Source organism: Coffea arabica, chromosome 9c (genome assembly GCF_036785885.1).
Source record: "Coffea arabica cultivar ET-39 chromosome 9c, Coffea Arabica ET-39 HiFi, whole genome shotgun sequence".
NCBI classification, from domain to species: Eukaryota; Viridiplantae; Streptophyta; class Magnoliopsida; order Gentianales; family Rubiaceae; genus Coffea; species Coffea arabica.
Genome location: NC_092326.1, coordinates 8,205,092 through 8,227,075, shown reverse-complemented (window position 1 = coordinate 8,227,075; position 21,984 = coordinate 8,205,092). Strand labels below are relative to the sequence as shown.

General features: G+C 36.3%; 1 protein-coding gene across 1 annotated transcript; it reads right to left on the bottom strand.

The window, feature by feature from the left end:
- Positions 1-5,677: 5,677 nt before the first annotated feature.
- Positions 5,678-20,804, bottom strand: LOC113708343 (snRNA-activating protein complex subunit-like). Its single transcript, XM_072064240.1, has 11 exons — positions 20,432-20,804; positions 19,886-19,941; positions 19,682-19,748; positions 19,541-19,596; positions 11,667-11,808; positions 11,177-11,265; positions 10,966-11,053; positions 9,290-9,385; positions 7,175-7,300; positions 6,822-7,088; positions 5,678-6,266 (listed from the first exon to the last, which is right to left on the bottom strand). Exons 1-11 carry the CDS (start codon positions 20,570-20,572, stop codon positions 5,985-5,987), a joined length of 1,410 nt encoding a protein of 469 aa, XP_071920341.1. The 5' UTR covers positions 20,573-20,804; the 3' UTR covers positions 5,678-5,984.
- Positions 20,805-21,984: the final 1,180 nt, after the last annotated feature.

Genomic DNA, 21,984 nt, shown 5'->3' with positions numbered 1-21,984 from the left:
ATGTTTCAAAAGGAGGCTAGCTGATGCAAATTTTCTTTTGGCTTTTGTGTTATTTGGTTGTTAATAAGAGTGGCTGCACTCCTCTAGTTGTTACTACTGAGTAACCGGGGATCTTCACCAAAAGTGTCAATTCTCGCATCAAAAAATTGTAATTTCTATAAGTACGTGGTCATATAGCGATAGGAGTTGAGTAACCGAGCTCCTTCATCTGAAAAAGGTCGAAATTCGCGTCAAAAGGCTCCAATGACTAGAGACTAAGTCTTTTGTGCTATTTTTTTTTTTAAAAAAAAGAAAAAAATAAATAATAGAAAGCGTGAAAAAGAAAAAAAGAAAAAAAAAAGTATATGTTGTGTTAGTGTATGATAGAGGTCAGCTTGCTGATTTATGGATTCAATGTGGAGATTTTGGTTAATATTTGGACCATTTGCTAATATATGTTGTGCGTCATTCCTTTTTCTTAGATTAGTTAACCTAAAATTAGAGGAGTTTGTGGTTTAGAAGCTAACCGGAGTGATGTTTCTTGGATCTTGATCACTGATGCTTGATATATATTTTTCTTGGTATCTTAGCAATATGGTAGATAGAGCAATGGTCATTGTCAAATATTGGTGCTAGTTTACTGTTCTTATGCTTGAGGGCAAGCATGGTCTAGGTGTGGGGGGGGATTTGATAGGGTGCAATTTTATAATTTATTTTATTATTAATTTTCCCTATTACCTAACCCGATGTGAATTAATTACTGGATTCCACTCACTTTTAGTATTTGGTATATATTTCAGGGAGCAGAACGAAAATACCATAACAAGTGCCAATTTGACAGTTATCAGGAAAGAGTTCAAGTAGCAGGCATCCAAGACCATTTTTGGAATATCAAGCCGCGACCCTTCTTGGTAATTTGGCCGAAGACAGCATTAAAAAATAAAATGGCTAAAGTCTTCTTCGGCTGGGCGGCGGACGCCGCACAGTAGCATGAGAGTAGGACTTTGATAGGAATTAGGAATTAAAGATAGCAGAGGATGAGCACTACCTTTTGATAGGTTTTGTTGACCTTTTCGTTGAATCATGCTCTGTAGTATCTTATTGTAGACTTTAGCTCTTCATCTTTTAGTGAGCTTTCTTTCATTCGTATGTCAGGACCAATTGAAACATTGAATCATCCTCTGTAACTTTGCTCTTCTTTATTTCTTTGACCGAATTGAATTTCCCCATTTTCCAATTTATGGCCGCGGCTCTCTCTCTCCAATTTTGTATGGGTTTTTCGCATTCGGGATGAACTAAACCCGCTTTTCTAGTCAAGGAATAACGGAGGCTTTGATTCGCCTAAAAATTGTGAGATCGATTTAATTTCATCTTTTTCTTTTACTTATTGGTATTCGCATATTTCTTGATTGTAGTGCTTATGATTATTTACTTAATTGATTGTCTTGGATCCGGATAATTAGTTAATTTGAAAATCTATTGTCAATTGGGGCGTTAGATCCGTAGTTGTCTAATTGCTCTGAATTAGTGACAACTGGCATGATTAGATTTTTGTTAGGGGGATACGCGGGCTAATTTGAAATAACCCTGGTAGTGCGTTATTTGGTTAGAATAGAGCTCCTCTAATATGTAAAGCAATTGAAAAATTAAATCTTACGGGCGTACCACATATTATTTCTCAATTAGAGCAGTGATTGACGGGCGTACCTTAATCACCGACACAGTAAGGAGGGGTTGACTGTCATCGCTTGTTTGGCAATTATAACCTATGCATTAGTAAATAATTGGAATTGGCTTTGCATCGATGATCAATTGGATGAACCATTGCTGAAGTTATTTCTTGGCTAGACTTTTAATTATTGTTACTCTAATTTTAGTGAATTGTTATTTAATTTTTAGTTAGTTATTTATTTTTATTTGAATTGTCTTTGATTGTCACCTTTTGCACAAAAACATCCCCTTTGTTACTGTGGATTTGAAAAGAAACATTTACCCCCAATTGCTGTGGATTCAATCCTGCTTATCACTATTTACAAAAATTAACTTTAGTTGAGCAGGTTTTTATTATTGCACAAGTCCGACACCTGTCAAAATTAAACCATATATATATAAAATAAAACATCCAATTTCAAAGGGTACTTCAAAGGTGAATAAAAATATATCCAAGTTCGGTTTGACTATTATATAATAAACAATCTTAGTGGCTTATAATTTTTAATCATGTAAACTGTATAATGATAAAATATGTCATTAATGAGAAATACAAATAAGTTTCGCTAAGTCAAAACATTTCTCGTCCAAGTTAAGCTATTTAAATTAGAACATCATTATATTTAAATACTATTATAATTATAATAGCACTATAGATCATTTTATGATCTAACATTAGCAAAAAGACAAAAAAAATGAAAGAAAGAAGAGTTTACTAAAACCAATAAAAAAAAGTTAATAGAATGACTTAAAGAGAAACAACAAATTATTCAAAAAGTTAAAAATTTTAACTCAAATGGCATAAAAGTGAGCATTTAGATCATCCAAATTTAATAGAAAAACAAAAATGTTGATACTGTTACAAAATAAAAGTACTCTTGGGATAAAGGATGCTTTATTGCTTGTGATTTGTGATGGTTAGGACAAATCAAGTTCAGAAAAAATTAAAATAATATAAATATTAAATATCACTTTTTTTTGTCTCAATTACAATTATTCCTTCAAAGTATCATGTTAACCTGCAAGGTACGTGCTCCATTATTAGTATCCTAAAGAGTCAGTAGGGACCTTGAATATTCTATAACAAATAAGAAAGTTAACTTTGAGAAAGAAATAGGCATTCTAAGTGTCATGATAACATCAAAACGAAAACATTGGACTTTTTAGCAAGAGGCAAGGAGGAGCGTCTAGGATTGCCAATGCTGCCGGTTCAGTTAAGCCAATAACTCGCTATATATATAGTTAGTCAAGAAGACAGAAAAAAGGTGCACAAGCCATTATGATCATCTAGCTGGGTAACAAACTCATATGGGTGTTGTTCTCTTTTACTGCCATACTGTTGCTTGATGGACTAGCAGCTGTTTCCAGTTTCGAAAATGAGAAATTAGCTCTTGCTTCGGCAATTTCACCCTAAAAAGCCTCCGGTTGGCGCTGCAGTTATTCTTTTCTGTTCAAGTTGCAGGCTCATGAGAATTGCAAGTCAGCTTGCACTAAAGTTACATAAAGCAGGATTGTTCAAGCCTTTGACATGTCTGGGTTAATATAGGGTCAGAAAGACAACAGTTTTGGTTCACTAACTTGACAATGTCCACGGATGCTTTAGCAAATAGGAGAAACGCCAAAGATTTAACATGAGCGGTCTGAAGAATTAGCTAAATGCTTGGAGCTTGGTTTCGGTGCATACATCCATTGGGTGTTATAATGACTTTTTTAACTTTTGGAACATTGGGAATCCCTGTGAAATCAAATGATATCGCTTTTTATGTGCTTAATAGGAGTTAAACAATTGTACAAGTTCTAATAGTTGATATAAAAAGATGCTTCTGCAGTTTCTCAACTTCTAAATAGGAGTTAAAAAATGATATCACTTTTTTGTACTTTTTGTTTTAAGTTAGGCCAGGAGTGGACTTGTAAGGTTGTTGATGACACATGTTGTAGTGAACAACAGAATGGACTGCGATCTTTCTTGCCCTCTGTAAATTCCTGAGTTTCATGGATACATAGCAAAAGCTATAAAAATGTTTTATTATTTACCCAACTTCTAAATCAGGAGCAGGAACTTCTTGATCTTTGGTTGCTTGAAATTTCTCATGTTGACACTTTTGCTGTCTTTTCTGCCTTGTGTTTTGCGTAATAACATCTGCTCCTCATATTCTCCACTGAAATCATGTCTCGGGACAATTTTCTTCATGGTTGTAATGGTTCAACTAGCTGCGTTTAAGGTCCAAACGAAAGCATGACCTTGAGAAATTGATTCCAAGTTTGGCTGCTGCAAACAGCTTACAACGGAAGCAAAGGATATTCTGCAGCACAGCCCCCGGGCGAAGGGGCGCCCCGGGAGGGGGAGGGGGCGCAGTGTTATTAACCCTAAAATTTATTCTGGAGTTTCTGGCAACCATCACCCTGATGGCAGAGGGTTACAGACAAAAACTTGTGAGTTTCTGTACTTGAGGCTAGTGGACAGAAGAAAAACTAAGAAGTGGCATTCTGCATTTGAACAAGTTTTGGCTGAGTGATTTAAATAAATTTGGACTTTCAAAAGGTTCAAAAAAGCTTTTATTCCTGTCAATCCATAGATCCCAGCAGACATAACCAAAGAAAGTGCTCGAAGACAATTTAGAAGAATTTGCAACTGAAAATTTTTTACCTCCAAACTTAAACCGGTCGATAAAAAGCATCTGAGCGACACGAGGATCAGTAATGGGAAAGGATAAAGAAGACCAGAGGCTAATAGCTTTAGCATAGCACAGCTTCTAACAATATGTTCTACATTCTTAACTGGAGCGCTACAAAAAACGCTAGAACCGTTTGAACAATAGATCTTTTACCCAACGCGTCTCTAGAAGCTAGTCTCTATTGCTGGCTGCGCAACTAGAAGAAACGTTTGATCTTAGTGGCAGCTTTAATCTTCCAAACCGAAGCAATGTTAGGATCATTAGGAGAGGAAAGAAAGTTACAGTCAGTTGCCAGATTGTAGGCCCCTTTAGAATTAAACTTACCATCACAAGAAGTGCCCGGAATAAGAGTCATGTCTTGGTTACTCATCTGTCTGGGAATAGCTTTTGATCATACACATGATATCCTCTTCCCTACACCTATTAGGGTCCCTGAACTCAACTTCAGATAGGACCTACCCCCAACCAGTTTTCCAACCAAAATCTAACAACTTCTCCATTCTTGATCAACCACTTAGATCCAGCATTATACAACTGTAGACCTCTGTGTAAAGCAGCTTTACTCATGGAGCTAGGACACCTCTTAAAATTGTGTTAATTTGGTAATAGGAATTGTTATTAAACTTCGTTTTGTTATTTTATTTTACTTATTCATGCCACCAATTTCTCATATACTTATTCTTTTTACCATGGTTAGTCTCAACTTATCATCTAATTGTAATTTATTTAACAAAGAGATGCAATTTAGGCTAAAAAATGATGTTTTGCCGAAAAGTGTTTTCATAGAATTTTATAAGGATTCAGGAGCTCAATTGTCATATATTCAAATCAATTCACATTACATTTTATCTTAAAATCTGTAATTATAACTACTTGAAACTTTGATCAAAACTTCAAAAATTAGGAACTAAAAATGCATTATCAAAACTTTTGACAAATGCCAATTTAAATTGACCCTTAATTATTGTAATTTTTCATTAGTTATCCTAAATTTGCCTGACATAAAAAATATAGGAGGCTAGATTTGTTTTTAATGAAGCATTAGGGATCAATTTGACACATAGGCCGAAATTTGAGAGCCAGAACTGTACTTCTCCCTCTTTGTTGTCATACGTACAGCCGTTAACTACAGTACATGGTCATTAAACTAAAAGAAAGTAACGTATATAGACAGGCAATGATTTACAAAAGACTATCACTGAAGGTATATCTGAAGTACTCAGAAGTGAAAATGAAAGAATCTTATTCAATCATTTCGCTAGATGGCCTCTTAAGCTCAATGTGCTCCAAGCAATAGGCATGTATCATCAATTACACAGATAAGTTTCGGTTGGACCTTTCAATTCTTTCACATTTGATTCTCAAATAAAGGAAACCCATACACATCATTACAGAATAGCTGCTACGGTTGGTACAAAATAGTTTTCTTGCAAAAGCAATTTAATAACTTATAAAATAAATTGCCAGCACAAATATACTCAATAAGGAAATAGAAAAAATCATTACCATATCTTTATGCATTTCATATGCGGGCAAAAACAACAGATATGATTAAAGCTCTTGAAGTTCAACTGCCGCACTGCATACGGTTTGAAGACACAAACTCTATTATCTGTTGGACTATTCATGAAGATAATCATATACAGAGAAGTCACTGTACAGCAGAGAGCCATTTGCATAGTGAAGCATGTAATAGCAAAGATCACAGAAATAGCAAGGGTTCTCCAGAGCCCATTTGTCATCGACTGTAACCTTGGTCGCCTTATAAATCTTGCAAATCGAGCATTTTCTAAAACGCAATTTAGATTGAAAGGTTATCAGTGGATACGAGGCTCTGCTCTGTACATCCTCTGGGTGGATCAACCTCATGTCTCTAATGACAATTAGGTGTTTGCAATCCCCCTTAAGCACAATAAGATGAGCAAAATTAGTCCATGAGCGAGACAGCTAAACAATTGAACACGTGGGACAGTTCAAAAAGAAATCATAAAAGTAGGTGAACTGGCAGAACACAGAGGAAGGAAGATATGATGAAGTTCATAATATGCCATTTTGGGTCCAGGAAGGGCTGGGATTGCTGGCTGGGGGAAAATTTCCTAGGACTAAGGCCAACTAGGAGTTATCATGGAACTGGGATTACCACATCAGTGTCTTGGTTGAATTTTGTTTATAGTTTAATAGTGTTTTTGTCGATGTAATTAGCCTGCTGACTCTTTGTATAAGCTGATTTTCTGATCAATGAAAAGTAAATGTTTGCTCAAAAAAAAAAAACACAGTTCATGATATACTGACCAGTTTTCTGACCAGCATGAAATTACGAATACGAAATAGTGCAACATAAAATCAGCAGAAAACTAGGGTTCCAACAGTTTTCTAACTTTCCTTAACATACAATTCTGATAAGGTAACAACTGGACAGAAAAGAATAACTTCTAGAATGATTGTAAACAAGTATACCTGGTGACAATAAAGATATCCAGCGCCAAGTCGAAATCCAAGGTCACAAAAGCGAGTTTTTTGCATGTGAACAGCTTTGAATCGTGGTAACTGTAGTTTTTCATTGTTATCTAGAAATGCCTTTTGCTTCTGGTGCTGCTGTTGTTCACCAGCTACAATGAACTCCCATTTTTCAAGTGCATCATTCCTACAGTGTTCAAGCCACTTAAAAATGGGCTTACTGTAATCTATTGCTGAAGGTTCCCTCGTATCATTGCAAAATACATCCTACCAAAAGTACACCTCTCTTAGGGTGAGAAATTGAAGAACAGCCATAGGTTTCAGCAATGAAGAAAGCCATTACACTCACTTACCTCTACCAGGAAGTATCCAGATGGATCATACTGGCCAGCCTTTTTCATGATCTCATCAGTTAAACAATATATCTTGTCCCTCACTTCAGTCAAAAACTGTCGCCCAAGAACCAAAAATTCTTGTGTCTGCAGAATTTATCGCAAAAGTATAAGTTAAATTCAGCAGCAAGTAAAACTGGGGACAAATATCAATCAAACAGATTCTGGTATCCACCCCCTCCTAAAAAGAAAAAAAAAAACAGAGAGAGACCGAGAAAAGGCCAAAAAATATCAAACACAAATCCAGGTGAAGTTCCCAAAAAACCACATTCCACGAAAGTGAGAGTAAAGTGCAATTCTAAAAAAGTACATTGATTTAATAACAAAGTGTGATTAAGTATAACAAAATATATTTAAATGTCTTTTGACAGACCATTTTCACATGCAACCAGAAACTACATTTGGTGATTTGAGACAATTTCCCAGGTTAATGTGTGTCAATTACTCAATGGAAAGCAAAATAATGCACTTCTTAGGCAAAACTAGCACAACTTTTAGTTTACAATGGAAACTAAAGATAGAAAGAAAAACAAACAAAAAATAAAATAAACAGCAGAGCTCCCATGAGGGGGCTGCTAGTTTTCAAGGATATAAAGTTAAGACTAAATAACATAATTCATAAAAATTCACAGCCTCAAGAAGAGATGTTCAAAACATTCAGCTCGAGGACAAGGCATTATTTCCCTCCAGAGCAATCAAGTGGCAAATTACAAGATGATCAACTCTAGGAGAAAATTAAAATAAATACAAACTCAAAAAATCTCATAAACTAGAAAAGGATCTAAGATATTACAACCACTATAGTCCTTGTAAGCTGTGTGCGCATATTGTCTAGTCCAGCTATCCTCAATTCCTTTTTATTGTAAGAGTAGTCTCACCAAGACATGAATAAGAAGCAATTGGTGAGAAACCCAGAATTTCTAAGGACCAAACTTTACATACTAAGAAGATAATTGTACATGTGAGGAACCAGAGTTAGAAGCTCTCCCTTAAAGATAGCACAAGGCATTATGAAAATCCTGAAACCACTTAACTAAATAACAAATTGCACCAATACATTAGGATTTCCATGCAATCATTTAATGAGTCTTTCCAGCAGCAGAATGCTGGTTACACACACCTAAAGGAAGACCCTAAAATTTGTACTACTGAATGCACATACATAGGAGTTACAAGTCCTCACCAAGTATCAGAATGGACATATTACTTCAGGTTTCATCTGTTGAACAGCACAAGTACTAGCGGAATAGCACCACCTTGATAAAGTTGAAACCACATGTGAAAATTCTATTCATGACAAAAATCAACTCTAGGCTAAAGTTTATATCACAAACAGCCAAAATTTTCAAGATATTGGAGGCTACTGGCCATTAAACAGCATAAACTTAAGGAAAGCTACAAATCACAATACAAACATAATGGTACAACTTTTTCATTAGGACAGAAATCAATGATCAACATAATGTTATAACTTTTTCCTTAGGACAGAAATCAATGATCAACATAATGGTAATATGGCACAAGTTGCTTTCTCTGCATGAAAGGCTACCAATTAATTAACTCTAACTGCTGAATATCTGAGGTATGAGCAAAAGAATTTGCCTAACTTGGTGTTTAATGCGCAACAAGACAGTAGAAGATAACAACCATCCAGTGCTCAGTTACAATGGGTAATAAGGGTTTTAAGCTGCATTTAATCTTTTCAAATGCACAAGGTTATGCCAGAACAGATGTATGTCAATTGGTGGTTGAAATTACTATGGAGAGAGAGGAAAAAAAAGAGCTTTGAGGGAACTGAAAGCCCTTCGTGGAGAATGCAATACAGCAATGTTCATTTTCACTTTCTTTTTTGGGCTTGTAGAATCCATCTCCACCTCTATAGATAGCTGGTTGGACAAGTTTTTTAAATAAACTGATTGCTATCTCATATACCAATTGTATACTTATTTGTTAGTGAAAGGGAATAAAAACCGAACAAACAGAGATGAATGATTTGATCCAGGTAAAGACATTATGATTAAATGAGTCAATATAAAAGCATCATCATTTTGGATATACTATGTGGCGGTACTTCACCTTAGACCATGTTCTGCTGCGATGGTAAACCTCAAGGCAGAGAATAACTTCAGGAAAATGAACTGGAACTTGCTCAGGAGCATTGGATAATCTCACCTGCAATTAATTTATAGGAATTTAAGCTAGCAGAACCGTGTAACAGTTTAAAAAGCAATAAACAATAGGATTAATATGCACAGTGTCTGCATGTTAAACCTACAATACCTATTACAACTTCCCAACTATGAAATTTACAAAATTCACCATCCATTCACATTTGTATACGCACAATCTTCATTGACTGCAAAATTAAATAGATCAGATCACTTTATGCATGTAATCCAATAATGTTCCAAAATAATCTTTTAAATTAACAACTTGCGATATTACTGTTGTACTTGTATAGACCTTTATTTAAAACTCAAACCTAATATTTGGTATTATTCCGTTAGAAATATATTTTCTTATTGCAAGCTATTAAGTGGTTAAAGAACATTATTTTGTACACCAAATCCCAATTATAAAAGAAATCATCTGTTAATGATGATAAATAATGATGATAAAACAGTATAAATGCTATCTTCTTCATCGTGTATATATGGGAGTGCAAACCACATATAGCACAGACAACGACTTCATACTGTTCTAGCAAAAAATCACTTTAACCTTCTCATGAGACTTGTGTAATGGAGTCATGTTGCACTAGCTTAGATGCTCCTAAACATTAAAATGGTTTTTAGCCTTTCACCTACAGAGTAAGTCAAACTATCATCCACTTTGAGCAAGTTAAAGCATTAACAAGAAACAAAATGACATAAAATCCACAAATCTAAGCATATGCATACTTAATATCATTTTCACATATAAACAAATCCACTGTACCACAACTAGACATCTGATTATAACCTTAAGCATGTTTTCCTTTGATTGCTTATATTGTCATTTCCATTTTTTTCATGAAAACTATTTAGTACCATATAGAAATTATTTGGGGAGCACAATTAGGCCAAAACTGAATATAAGCATGAAGCAACAATCCTTCAAAGCTAGGTGCTTCCTCTCTCACCGATTCTTCTTCATACTATTCCTGTTATAGTCTTAGACAAAACAATTTATCAGATCTAAATAATTTGTCTTCTTCTTCCAGCACCTTCTTACAGGGAAAAACCTTACTGTGTTGAAGCTTTTTTTTTAACAAGGCATACTTCATTTAATTTTCTATAATTGCTTTTTACATTCAACATTAAAAAGTGCTCTTCATCACTCCCCGTTATTTCAATGGCTTCTGTCCAACTCAAACACCACCATCCTTGCTAAATAAAAAGACGGAAGGTTCTTCTGAATGAGTACTACATGGTCATACTTTTAAACTATTAAACTCCTTTTGCAACCAAATTAAGCAACACTCCAAAATTTTACTTGCAAAACATATCTAAAAAAGTTTGCCTCAGTAGAGTAATAGAAACAGGACATATTTCTCGCATATCTAACAATGCTAATGTTCACTTGCTCCAATCTGCAGGATAAGTAAGCTAAAGACCTGAAGTAGAAAATTATTTTTATTCAAAAGAATAGTCAACTTCATAGAAAAATAAGAAAGAGAAAAAACCAAATGCATAAAGTTTTAATCGTGGATAGACAGCACTCAGTTTCAGATACATGTCAATCAGTAAAACAAGGCATTTAATCAAGCAAACCTTAGGTGAAAAACTTGTTGACTTGAGTGATGTCATCTTGTCATTATTCATCTGGGAAATAGTAGGAGATTGATTCCTGCAACTACCACTGCATTGAAGCATAAACACAAAAGCTAAGATGCAAATCATAAATACTTGAATTTGCTAACAAGAATGACCAGATCTAAGAACGAATGCACATTTCCAAATATCAAAGTTAGAAAATGCCTACTTGAATGAATGCAATCTCGCTGCTGTTTTATCTTCATCTTGTTTTTGTTTGATTTTTGCAAGTTCTTGCACCTTTACAACATATCCTTCCTGATAATACAGGAGAAAATCTCCTTAAATCAAGTTGAGGTAAAGTTTTCCACAAAAATCAAGGGACAAAATTGGTAAAATAGCATCCCTGCTACTGCAAATATTTTTTCAGTTTAGCATTTTTCTTTCATAAATTATATTTCCCAAACGAGGCAAAATCACAACATTTTGGTTTGCTAATTACATGGTCCATATTCAGATCCCCAAAAATTAATAAACAATCTAAAATGTTGAATATATCCTAAGTATATCTACAAATGTAGCCCATAAGGAACAGACAAAGGAGAGGCGTGTATTTTAAGCAGCCAAATTCTATCAAATGTTGAACAACATAATTCTCATTTGGAAGCAGAAAAAGAATGCCTATAAGGAAAAAGTACAATAAGAAGCTAGAAGCATACTTCAAGATCAACAGTTTCCCGATTCACATGCCTCTTCCTCTTCCTCTTTTGTGAAACATTATCATTTGATACTGTCTTTTCAAAGTTTCTAGGACCACCAGTTGAGGAGTCACAAGAAACTAAAGTGTCCTTTCCTCCCAACCTAGTAATACAAGAAGTTAGAGTAGCAGATGAAGTGCCATTATCTGGTTCCCTACAGATTTGACATCAAAACTAAATGAATCTAAACTCCTGATCAAGTAGAGAAGAAAGCCCCACACAAGTCTAAGGAGACTAAATATATAAAGAGATGCTATCTGAAAAAAAAAATGCTAGAGGTCATAATCAACACAAGTAGCGAAAGAAAGAAAAACAAAGCTGAGATGAGAAAGTTGAAAACCTCTCAACGCTTGGTATTGAAGTAAGTCGCTCTCATAGAGTAAGAAATAAAGAAATCAGAAAAGCTTCAGAAAAACAAAGATGCCAACCATGAAAAAGAATCACGTGATACTACTGCAGCCTATTGCTTTTTCATAAACGCATTGCTCTTTGTGCTGGAACTTCAATTTTATAATTAAAAATTAAGTAAAAGACAACTTCCATTTTCCTTTTCCCTTTTGTAATAATCATAAGGTATCATTAAGATAAGCATGAGATGTGTGATGTGCAAGTGTTTTATAGAAGTTTATTGTCCATTTGCTATAATTACAACACTCATAAGATAAAGAATTTAACTTCCACTATTTCTTGTAGTAGTCTGAGAAGAGTTTCGAGAGTTAAAATGTTTGCACAATCCAGATATGTAAACAAAGTTGAACAGAAGCCAGTGAATGACTTTATATATAATTCTATTTGCTTCTTAACCTTTTCATAAGTCTCTGTGGTTCAGCTGAAAGAAAATTCTCATTCAACTAGCAGCAAAAACATATGATTTTAGGGACAGCTTTGGAACAGTGAACAGTGACTATGAAGATTCCTGCAGTTAAGAATGCCAAGCTAAACTAAAAGTAATGATGTGACAGCCCCACCTTCCCCTAAGGCGAACCAAAGGGGTTAGCGGACTGTCTGCCCAACTCTCGCCAGGACTAACGGTTCAGTTCACATCGATCTAAGACGTGCCGGAACATACTAACGCGCGTAAACGAGTCACAATGTTCAAATAAAAAAAAATGAAACCGGAGTCGGCCATGAATAGTAACCGACACGTCAAAATCCAACCGAACATCAAGCAAATATTTACATATTGAAATTAAGCATATACAATCCAAAGTGGCATACAAAAGTTATTCCAAAGTGGATACATGTACGGTTTGCCAAATCAAAAGAGAAACGGACCCAAAAGTACATTTAGGGTTTCAATCAAGGAGCTATACAAAAGATATGTCCAACTAGCTCAATTCGGCAATCAATTATCAAAAGTCATTCCAAAAGTGTTTATTTCCTGTAAGGAAAACAAAAGGAATAGGGTGAGCTTACGCCCAGTGAGATAATACCACTCAAGCAACCAAGTTCATATAAGCATGAGATTTGCATTCCACAAGAAAGTAAGCCATGATCATATTTCAATAAATTGATAAAAGGATACGGACGGCTCTCAAGAGCCCCTTTCCTCGTTTGTATACTTGATCGGATTTCATTGACCCTCCGTCAATGTTTAAGAGTAACCAACCGTAGGCTCCACTTTACTTCCATTCCGTCCACCTAACATTCTCCTACCGGGCCCGAACTCCAAACACTTGCAATGTGGTATTACTCGAGTATACCGGAATCGAGAGTCTCTCATACTACAAGATTCCATATAACAGTCCCCAAGGCTCATTAATTGGCACGACTAAACCCTCGCCGGCTCGATTCAATCAACTACCAATGGGATTGAGCTCAATGGTACGACACCAAGTCAAGTACTTTCATTTCATGTAACATTCCAATAACATGATAAACAATGATATAAGGCATATAAGTGAGAGTGATAAAGTACACCCTCACTTCAATCAATATCGATGGTGCAGTAAACATTCAACGCATCAAATTCAAGTATTAAAGCCATATAGTAACACACATGTGAGTAGTATACTCACCAAACTTGAAAATGATATTTCATACACCTCCGTCAAAGGAGCGTCGTAAACCACCGTCACGCCCTAAAACATGCAAACAAGTACAATGAGACTCGATAACGAGTCATAAACCAATGCCAAATACTACCAAAATAGGATTCCATAAGCATTAGAGGAAACCAGAAAAATCCGGAAATGGGGTTAAGTGTTAACCAAAAAAAAAAACAGTTTTTGACATCATTTTGCGGTTTTGGCACCAAAAGCACTACGATTATCGGATGAAGGTGCAGGACCCACCGTTTCGAAGCTAAGAGATAGGACTACAATGTTGAAGAAGGTCACTCTGCCCAGTTTCGAGTGTAACCAGGTCAAAAATGCAATATACTACACCAGAACCGGAAAAACAGGTTCACAAAACGCATTCTGGTGCAAACATTCTAAATCAGGCTACCTAAGTCCAAATCCAGTAATTCCAAAGCCATCCGAAAGCTAAGATACAGGGCTACATTTCATCAGAAGACCTCAACAACCAATTCTGAAGCATTCCTAACCAAATTAACCAATTACAGTCGCAGTTCTCAAGTTCGGGTAGAAACAGGACAACAAGGGTAATTCCGTCTTTTCACAAGTTACGCTACTCCAATTGACCTGAAATTTTGCAGGCATCTCTAAAATATCATTCCCTACAACTTTCATGTTTTAAACCAAGGCCAATTCGGCCTCTAACTATGAGCTACTGTGCCGGGCAGAATGTACAATCATAAAACCCTAACTTTCCAAATTTCTTCCAAAACAGAAATTGCTTGCAATTAACCACTTTTTTCACTTTCTAGATTCCTTAAATACCATTTCCAATCATCATACATGACCACATAATCATATTCATATGAAAACAGAAAAATCACCAATAATTATAAGACTTCACCAATTCAACCAAAAATCAAGATATAATCCATAAAATTGCATCTTATACTACCACCAATCATGAATTAAGCTTCATTAGAGGAAGGAGAGGGATTCTTCACAACTCACCTTAGCAACACAAGAGAGAGAGCAACTAGTCACCTTAGCTTTCCAAACAACTTCACCAATCACCTCACCAACACTAAGTGAAGAGGTTTTATGGAACAAAAGCAAGTTTAAGTGGTTATTTTGATGGATTTGAGCTAAATGGAAGCAAGAACTTGGAGAGTTTTCTTTCTTTCTTTCTTGAAGTTGGCCGGCCAAGATGAAGAGAAAATGGTGAATTTTTGGTAAATTTTTGGATTTATTTGATCAATTGGTGAGACAATGAATAGTAGTCATAAAATACCACTAATCATTTGGTGACACTTGTCACTATAATTAATGCATCTCTATCTCTTTGTTTCCTCTCACAACACTCCAACCAGCAACCTCTAATTATCTCTTAGCACCCGATAATTTAAACCCAATATCCAAAACTTAACCTAGTTGGCCGAATTTTTTCGAACTTTTCGCCCTAGTGGGTCCCGCGTCCGGTATACGCTCTTAATTTCTCAAAAACTATTCGATACTAGAAAAATCATCTAAAAACTATATTTACTCATAAAAATTATCTAGAATTTTTCTAATCACGAAAATGCAGAAAACAAGCCGTGAAAGATAATAAAACCTAGAAAATGAAAAAATTACGGATTCTCACACTCTCTCCCCCTTAAAAGAATTTCGCCCTCGAAATTTCTCACCTTAACTCACGAAAAGTTCAGGGTATTTCTTTCGCATTTCTTCTTCCACTTCCCAGGTAACTTCCTCTACCCCATGGTTTCTCCATCGTATCTTAACCAACGGAATCTGCTTGTTTCTCAGTTCTTTGACTTTCCGGTCAAGTACTTGGACAGGTTTCTCTTCGTAAGCAAGCGATTCGTCTACGTCTATCTCCTCTGGTTGTAAGATATGTGATGGGTCGGGATAGTACTTCTTGAGCATCGAGACGTGGAAGACGTCGTGAATTCGAGAGAAACTGGACGGCAGCTCTAATCGATACGCTACCGCTCCTACCCTCTGGAAGATCTTGTAGGGTCCAACGAACCTCGGTTGGAGCTTCTTTCCTTTGCCTGCTGTGACGCTCCGTGGGACCCACTAGGGTGAAAAGTTCGAAAAAATTCGGCCAACTAGGTTAAGTTTTGGATACTGGGTTTAAATTATCGGGTGCTAAGAAATAATTAGAGGTTACTGGTTAGAGTGTTGTGAGAGGAAACAAAGAGATAGAGATGCATTAATTATAGTGACAAGTGTCACCAAATGATTAGTGGTACTTTATGACTACTATTCATTGTCTTACCAATTGACCAAATAAATTCAAAAATTTACCAAAAATTCACCATTTTCTCTTCATCTTGGCCGGCCAACTTCAAGAAAGAAAGAGAAAACTCTCCAAGTTCTTGCTTCCATTTAGCTCAAATCCATCAAAACAACCACTTAAACTTGCTTTTGTTCCATAAAACCTCTTCACTTAGTGTTGGTGAGGTGATTGGTGAAGTTGTTTGGAAAGCTAAGGTGACTAGTTGTTCTCTCTCTTGTGTTGCTAAGGTGAGTTGTGAAGAACCCCTCTCCTCCCTCTAATGAAGCTTAATTCATGATTGGTGGTAGTATAAGATGCAATTTTATAGATTACATCTTGATTTTTGGTTGAATTGGTGAAATCTTATAATTATTGGTGATTTTTCTGTTTTCATATGAATATGATTATGTGGTCATATATGATGATTGGAAATGGTATTTAAGAAATCTAGAAGGTGGAAAAAGTGGTTAATTGCAAGCAATTTCTATTTTGGAAGAAATTTGGAAAGTTAGGTTTTATGATTGTACATTCTGCCCGGCACAGTAGCTCATAGTTAGAAGCCGAATTGGCCTTGAGTTAAAACATGAAAGTTGTAGGGAATGATATTTTAGAGATGCCTGCAAAATTTCAGGTCAATCGGAGTAGCGTAACTTGTGAAAAGACGGAATTACTCTTGCTGTCCTGTTTCTACCCAAACTTGAGAACTGCGACTGTAATTGGTTAATTTGGTTAGGAATGCTTCAGAATTGGTTGTTGAGGTCTTCTGATGAAATGTAGCCCTGTATCTTAGCTTTCGGATGGCTTTGGAATTACTGGATTTGGACTTAGGTAGCCTGATTTAGAATGTTTGCACCAGAATGCGTTTTGTGAACCTGTTTTTCCGGTTCTGGTGTAGTATATTGCATTTTTGACCTGGTTACACTCGAAACTGGGCAGAGTGACCTTCTTCAACATTGTAGCCCTATCTTTTAGTTTCGAAACGATGGGTCCTACACCTTCATCCGATAATCATAGTGCTTTTGGTGCCAAAACCGCAAAATAATGTCAAAAACTGTTTTTTTTGTTAACACTTAACCCCATTTCCGGATTTTTCTGGTTTCCTCTAATGCTTATGTATGCTTATGGAACCCTATTTTGGTAGTATTTGGCATTGGTTTATGACTTGTTATCGAGTCTCATTGTACTTGTTTGCATGTTTTAGGGCGTGACGATGGTTTACGACGCTCCTTTGACGGAGGTGTATGAAATATCATTTTCAAGCTTGGTGAGTGTAGTACTCACATGTGTGTTATTATATGGCTTTAATACTTGAACTTGATGCGTTGAATGTTTACTGCACCATCGATATTGATTGAAGTGAGGGTGTACTTTATCACTCTCACTTATATGCCTTATATCATTGTTTATCATGTTATTGGAATGTTACATGAAATGAAAGTACTTGACTTGGTGTCGTTTGGACGAGTATCCAACGACCATGATTGTTACCATTGAGCTCAACCCCATTGGTAGTTGATTGAATCGAGCCGACGAGGGCTTGGTCGTGCCAATTAATGAGCCTTGGGGACTGTTATATGGAATCTTGTAGTATGAGAGACTCTCGATTCCGGTATACTCGAGTAATACCACATTGCAAGTGTTTGGAGTTCGGGCCCGATAGGGGAATGTTAGGTGGACGGAATAGAAATAAAGTAGAGCCTACGGTTGGTTACTCTTAAATATTGACGGAGGGTCAATGAAGTCCGATCAAGTATACAAACGAGGAAAGGGACTCTTCAGAGCCGTCCGTATCCTTTTATCAATTTATTGAAATATGATCATGGCTTACTTTCTTGTGGAATGCAAATCTCATGCTTATATGAACTTGGTTGCTTGAGTGGTATTATCTCACTGGGCATAAACTCACCCTACTCCTTTTGTTTTCCTTACAGGAAATAAACACTTTTGGAATGACTTTTGATAATTGATTGCCGAATTGAGCTAGTTGGACATATCTTTTGTATAGTTCCTTGATTGAAACCCTAAATGTACTTTTGGATCCGTTTCTCTTTTGATTTGGCAAACCGTACATGTATCCACTTTGGAATAACTTTTGTATGCCATTTTGGATTGTATATGCTTAATTTCAACATGTAAATATTTGCTTGATGTTCGGTTGGATTTTGACGTGTCGGTTACTATTCATGGCCGACTCCGGTTTCATTTTTTTTTATTTGAACATTGTGACTCATTTACGCGCGTTAGTATGTTTCGGCACGTCTTAGATCGATGTGAACTGAACCGTTAGTACTGGCGAGAGCTGGGCAGGCAGTCCGCTAGCCCCTTTGGTTCGCCTTAGAGGAAGATGGGACTGTCACAGGTGGTATCAGAACCTAAGTTTGAATTGACCTGGATGTATTAGAAATACTTGATTTGAGGATTCTTTTGATTACGTCATTTAAGATTATTTATGTTTATTTACTCTTTTGATGTAGGATGGACGGTCATGGTGAGCCTAGTAGTCCCCCGCCTGGAGAGCGACCTCGTGGAGCGCTCCCAGTGATCACATACCAGATTCGGCCAGGAGGAGCCGTTGTTCGTTGGAGCCCGACTAACCGCCTCTGACGTTGCGAGTGTCGACACACGTATGCCTATCCTAACGCATTAGTATTGGTCGTGGCGGAGGAGCGTAAGGAATTAGCTCGAGATAACGCTAGGTTGGAGGCCGAGGTGACCCAGCTTAGGGCGGCCAATGAGAAACAGGCCGAGCGCATTAAAGGGCTAGAGTACGATGTGCTTGAGGTTGAGGATCGGGTGGATGACCTGTGCACCCAACTTAGGGAAACCCGTGAGCGCGAGACTAAGCGAGCGCGAAAGGTTAAGGTTCGAGCTGCCTCGATCCTGAACCTATGCGCGGACGTGGTCGAGGGCGTGAGTGACGAGGATTCATGTGCAGGGCCTGAGGCTGGGGTTGGATCCACCCCGTTGGGTGGATCTACTAGCCCGTCGACGGACTAGGTCTCGACTCCTAGGGTTTTGGGATAGTTTTGTTTCTTGTATATAGGGATAGGGAAAATTACGGGTTCTCACAAATGAGATTCATTTTACATAACCAAAACTTTCATGAGGATCCACTATGCATTATAGTATCTCTAATAGGCAAGAACTGCAGCCAAATGTTTCCAGGAATATTGCTGATTTTGTTCTTTCTTAAACCATTTATGTACAGCACACCATTATCATGTTTTATGAAGCCAAAATTCCAAGCTCATCTGGCTGCCTTTTTACATATCCAAAGTCACATATCACAGCCTATTATGTCCTTTATATTATGATAAACCTAAAACTAACCCAACTTTTTTCCCCCACCACAAACCCAAAGACCTGTAACATCTCTGAAATTTCCATTAATCAGTAATTTCGATTTCACTTCACTTCAACACTCAACAAAAAAGTGAAGAAGAAAATCTCAGGTATTTCACCATTCGAGATATAAAACATCAAATAAGCTTAGAAAAGAAACAAATACAGCAAGAAGCAATGAATTGTCTGCTAACCTTTGACATGATTGCTCCTGGGATTTTTGTGAAACATTTTCTATCAGCTGCCCATCCTATCATTATCCACTAAAAGTTAAGAAAAGAATACAAAATAAGAAACTTGGTAATTCTGAGAAATTACAATTCAAAACAGCTTACCTTAAATGCCTCTTCAAAAGCCCTATTTACCAAGACCTCCTCGTTAATTATTTTAAGATCATTAACACTGCCAAGCCATTAAAAGAAGAGAGAAAAATTCATATAACATCCAAACCAGATATCATCATTAAAGAATGCAAAGAACCACGACTAATTCTGAATACATTGTGAAAAATAAAAAAGAAAAAGCAAAACAAAACTGACCAAAATTCGTCATCAGATATCTCGAGCGAGTCCCAACCAATCTCTGCCTTGAGATTCTGCATCAAAAACAAATTCTTATAAGTTTGACTATGCAAATATCCCAAGGAATTTATATTCCTAAAATAAAAATAAAAAAGGATCACTAAAAAGAGCATTATTCAAAAATAATTAAAAAAATTAAAATTACTCTTGAAATTCACAATTAAATATATACATACAGTAAAAATTCCATAAAATCAATTATCACAGTGAAAAAACTCCTCAAAATCAACCTTAAAAAAGACTTTCTTCTGTAGATGGTTAAAATCAATTATCATAGTGAAAGACTTAATCAAAAACAACCTTAAAAAAAAAAAATCTTTCTTCTGTAGATGGTTAAAATTGTTCCCCAATTCTTACTAGCAAATAATATTTCCATATTAGAAAAAGCTAAATAAAACCTTCAACAAGCCAAAATTTTCTTAGATACTTCAAAAATTAAAATACCCGTAGAAATTAGTATAAAAGTAAATAAACAAATAAATAAATTTTTGTTTCCTTGGATACCTGAAGTTGTTCGAATACAGAGCTCTCAAACTCAGAAACCCGAGTGAGGCGCCCAAGCATATGGGGGCTATAGATAGGACCCCCGCAGGGAATTGAAATATATTGTTCGTCCCCGATGCTCAGGGATTCCGCCGCCGACATGGGAATAATTAGGGGCTTCCAACTGTATGTAGATGCTGAGAAATCAGGAAGTTATGTATGGCTATACACAATGGGCTGCCGGAGCAGGCCGATAAAGAGCGTAATGGTGGCGGTGGCCGGTGGGGGGTCTACGCGAGAAAGAAACAGAAAAGAAAAAAAAAAAGATGGTTTAGCTTCTCAGACTAATTCAAACATAGGAGATTTTTTTTTTTTTTTTTAGTATTTTAAACTTTACTTCTATAAAGAGAAAATAGGGAGAAGGAAAGGCAAATAATTTCTTCGCGGTTGATTTGGAATGTAAAAAGTCCGAACCGTTTTCTTAACAACTAGAGGGGAGTACCCGCGCATCGCGCAAGTATTTAATATTTGTGGGGAAGGAGGTTTTTTTGTCGAACAAACAATAATATATTGTGAAAAGAAATAAAATTTAGTATAAAAAAATAAACGATATAATCAATCAATTCACACAGCGTTACAATAAAACTGTATCAAATTGAAGGTCGTTGATAATGCAGAAAAGCAGAGCAACACAAAAAGCTAACCTTATTCCAAAATCTTCACCGAGAGCTCTCTCTTGCTGTTGTTCCAAACCTATAAAATTATAACCAATCCAGACCAATTGGAGTTAGGCAATGCGAAAAATGCTATCTTGCAGTTAGACAATACGATAAAAGTCGCTAATTGTAGGTACTAAGAATACACTGACAAAATTAAGGGAGGAACTGAAAAATTGGGGGGGGTAAAATCTAACCTTACGCTGAACTACCAGGAGTAGTTGGAACTGAAGAGCGTTCTGAGCTAATTAGTATGAAGCCAGGTAGAATTATCCCAATTCTAGAATGTGAACAGGGAGAAACTGATAATCAATCGTTTAGGCATTAAGATACCAACAGTTCGGGAATTGAATTGGGTGTAATTAATGACGAAATAATAGGTAATTTCAGAGTTGAGTTCGGATGGAAGAGAAAACGATGAGGCAAATCGTTGTAGACAAAGGCAAAAAGGGAAACCTTAACTCTTGAAGCTGAAAGGGGATAAAATGACCAACGTTTGTAGCTCATAAATGCAGATTATAAATGATAGAGAAATAGGTTTCTACCATTGATAGAGAATTTGTTGGCTCATTTCCTAAATCCGATTACCATTCAAATGTTTCAGACAAAGCAACATCTCAAACGGTTATTTGCGGCTGAAAAGGGGAATTATTGGTAGTTAAGGGATATTCCGGTAATTACACCAACACACAAGCATATATGGGTTGTACAAAATGCAAAAACGGTTGCACACTAATTACACATTCCATCAATACCCAGATGCCTCATCAATGACAACTTTAAATGTATTAAAATGGGGTCATTTCAGTAAACATACCCAAATGCATGTTTCCTTAACTTGTACCTAAAGCTTTTAAA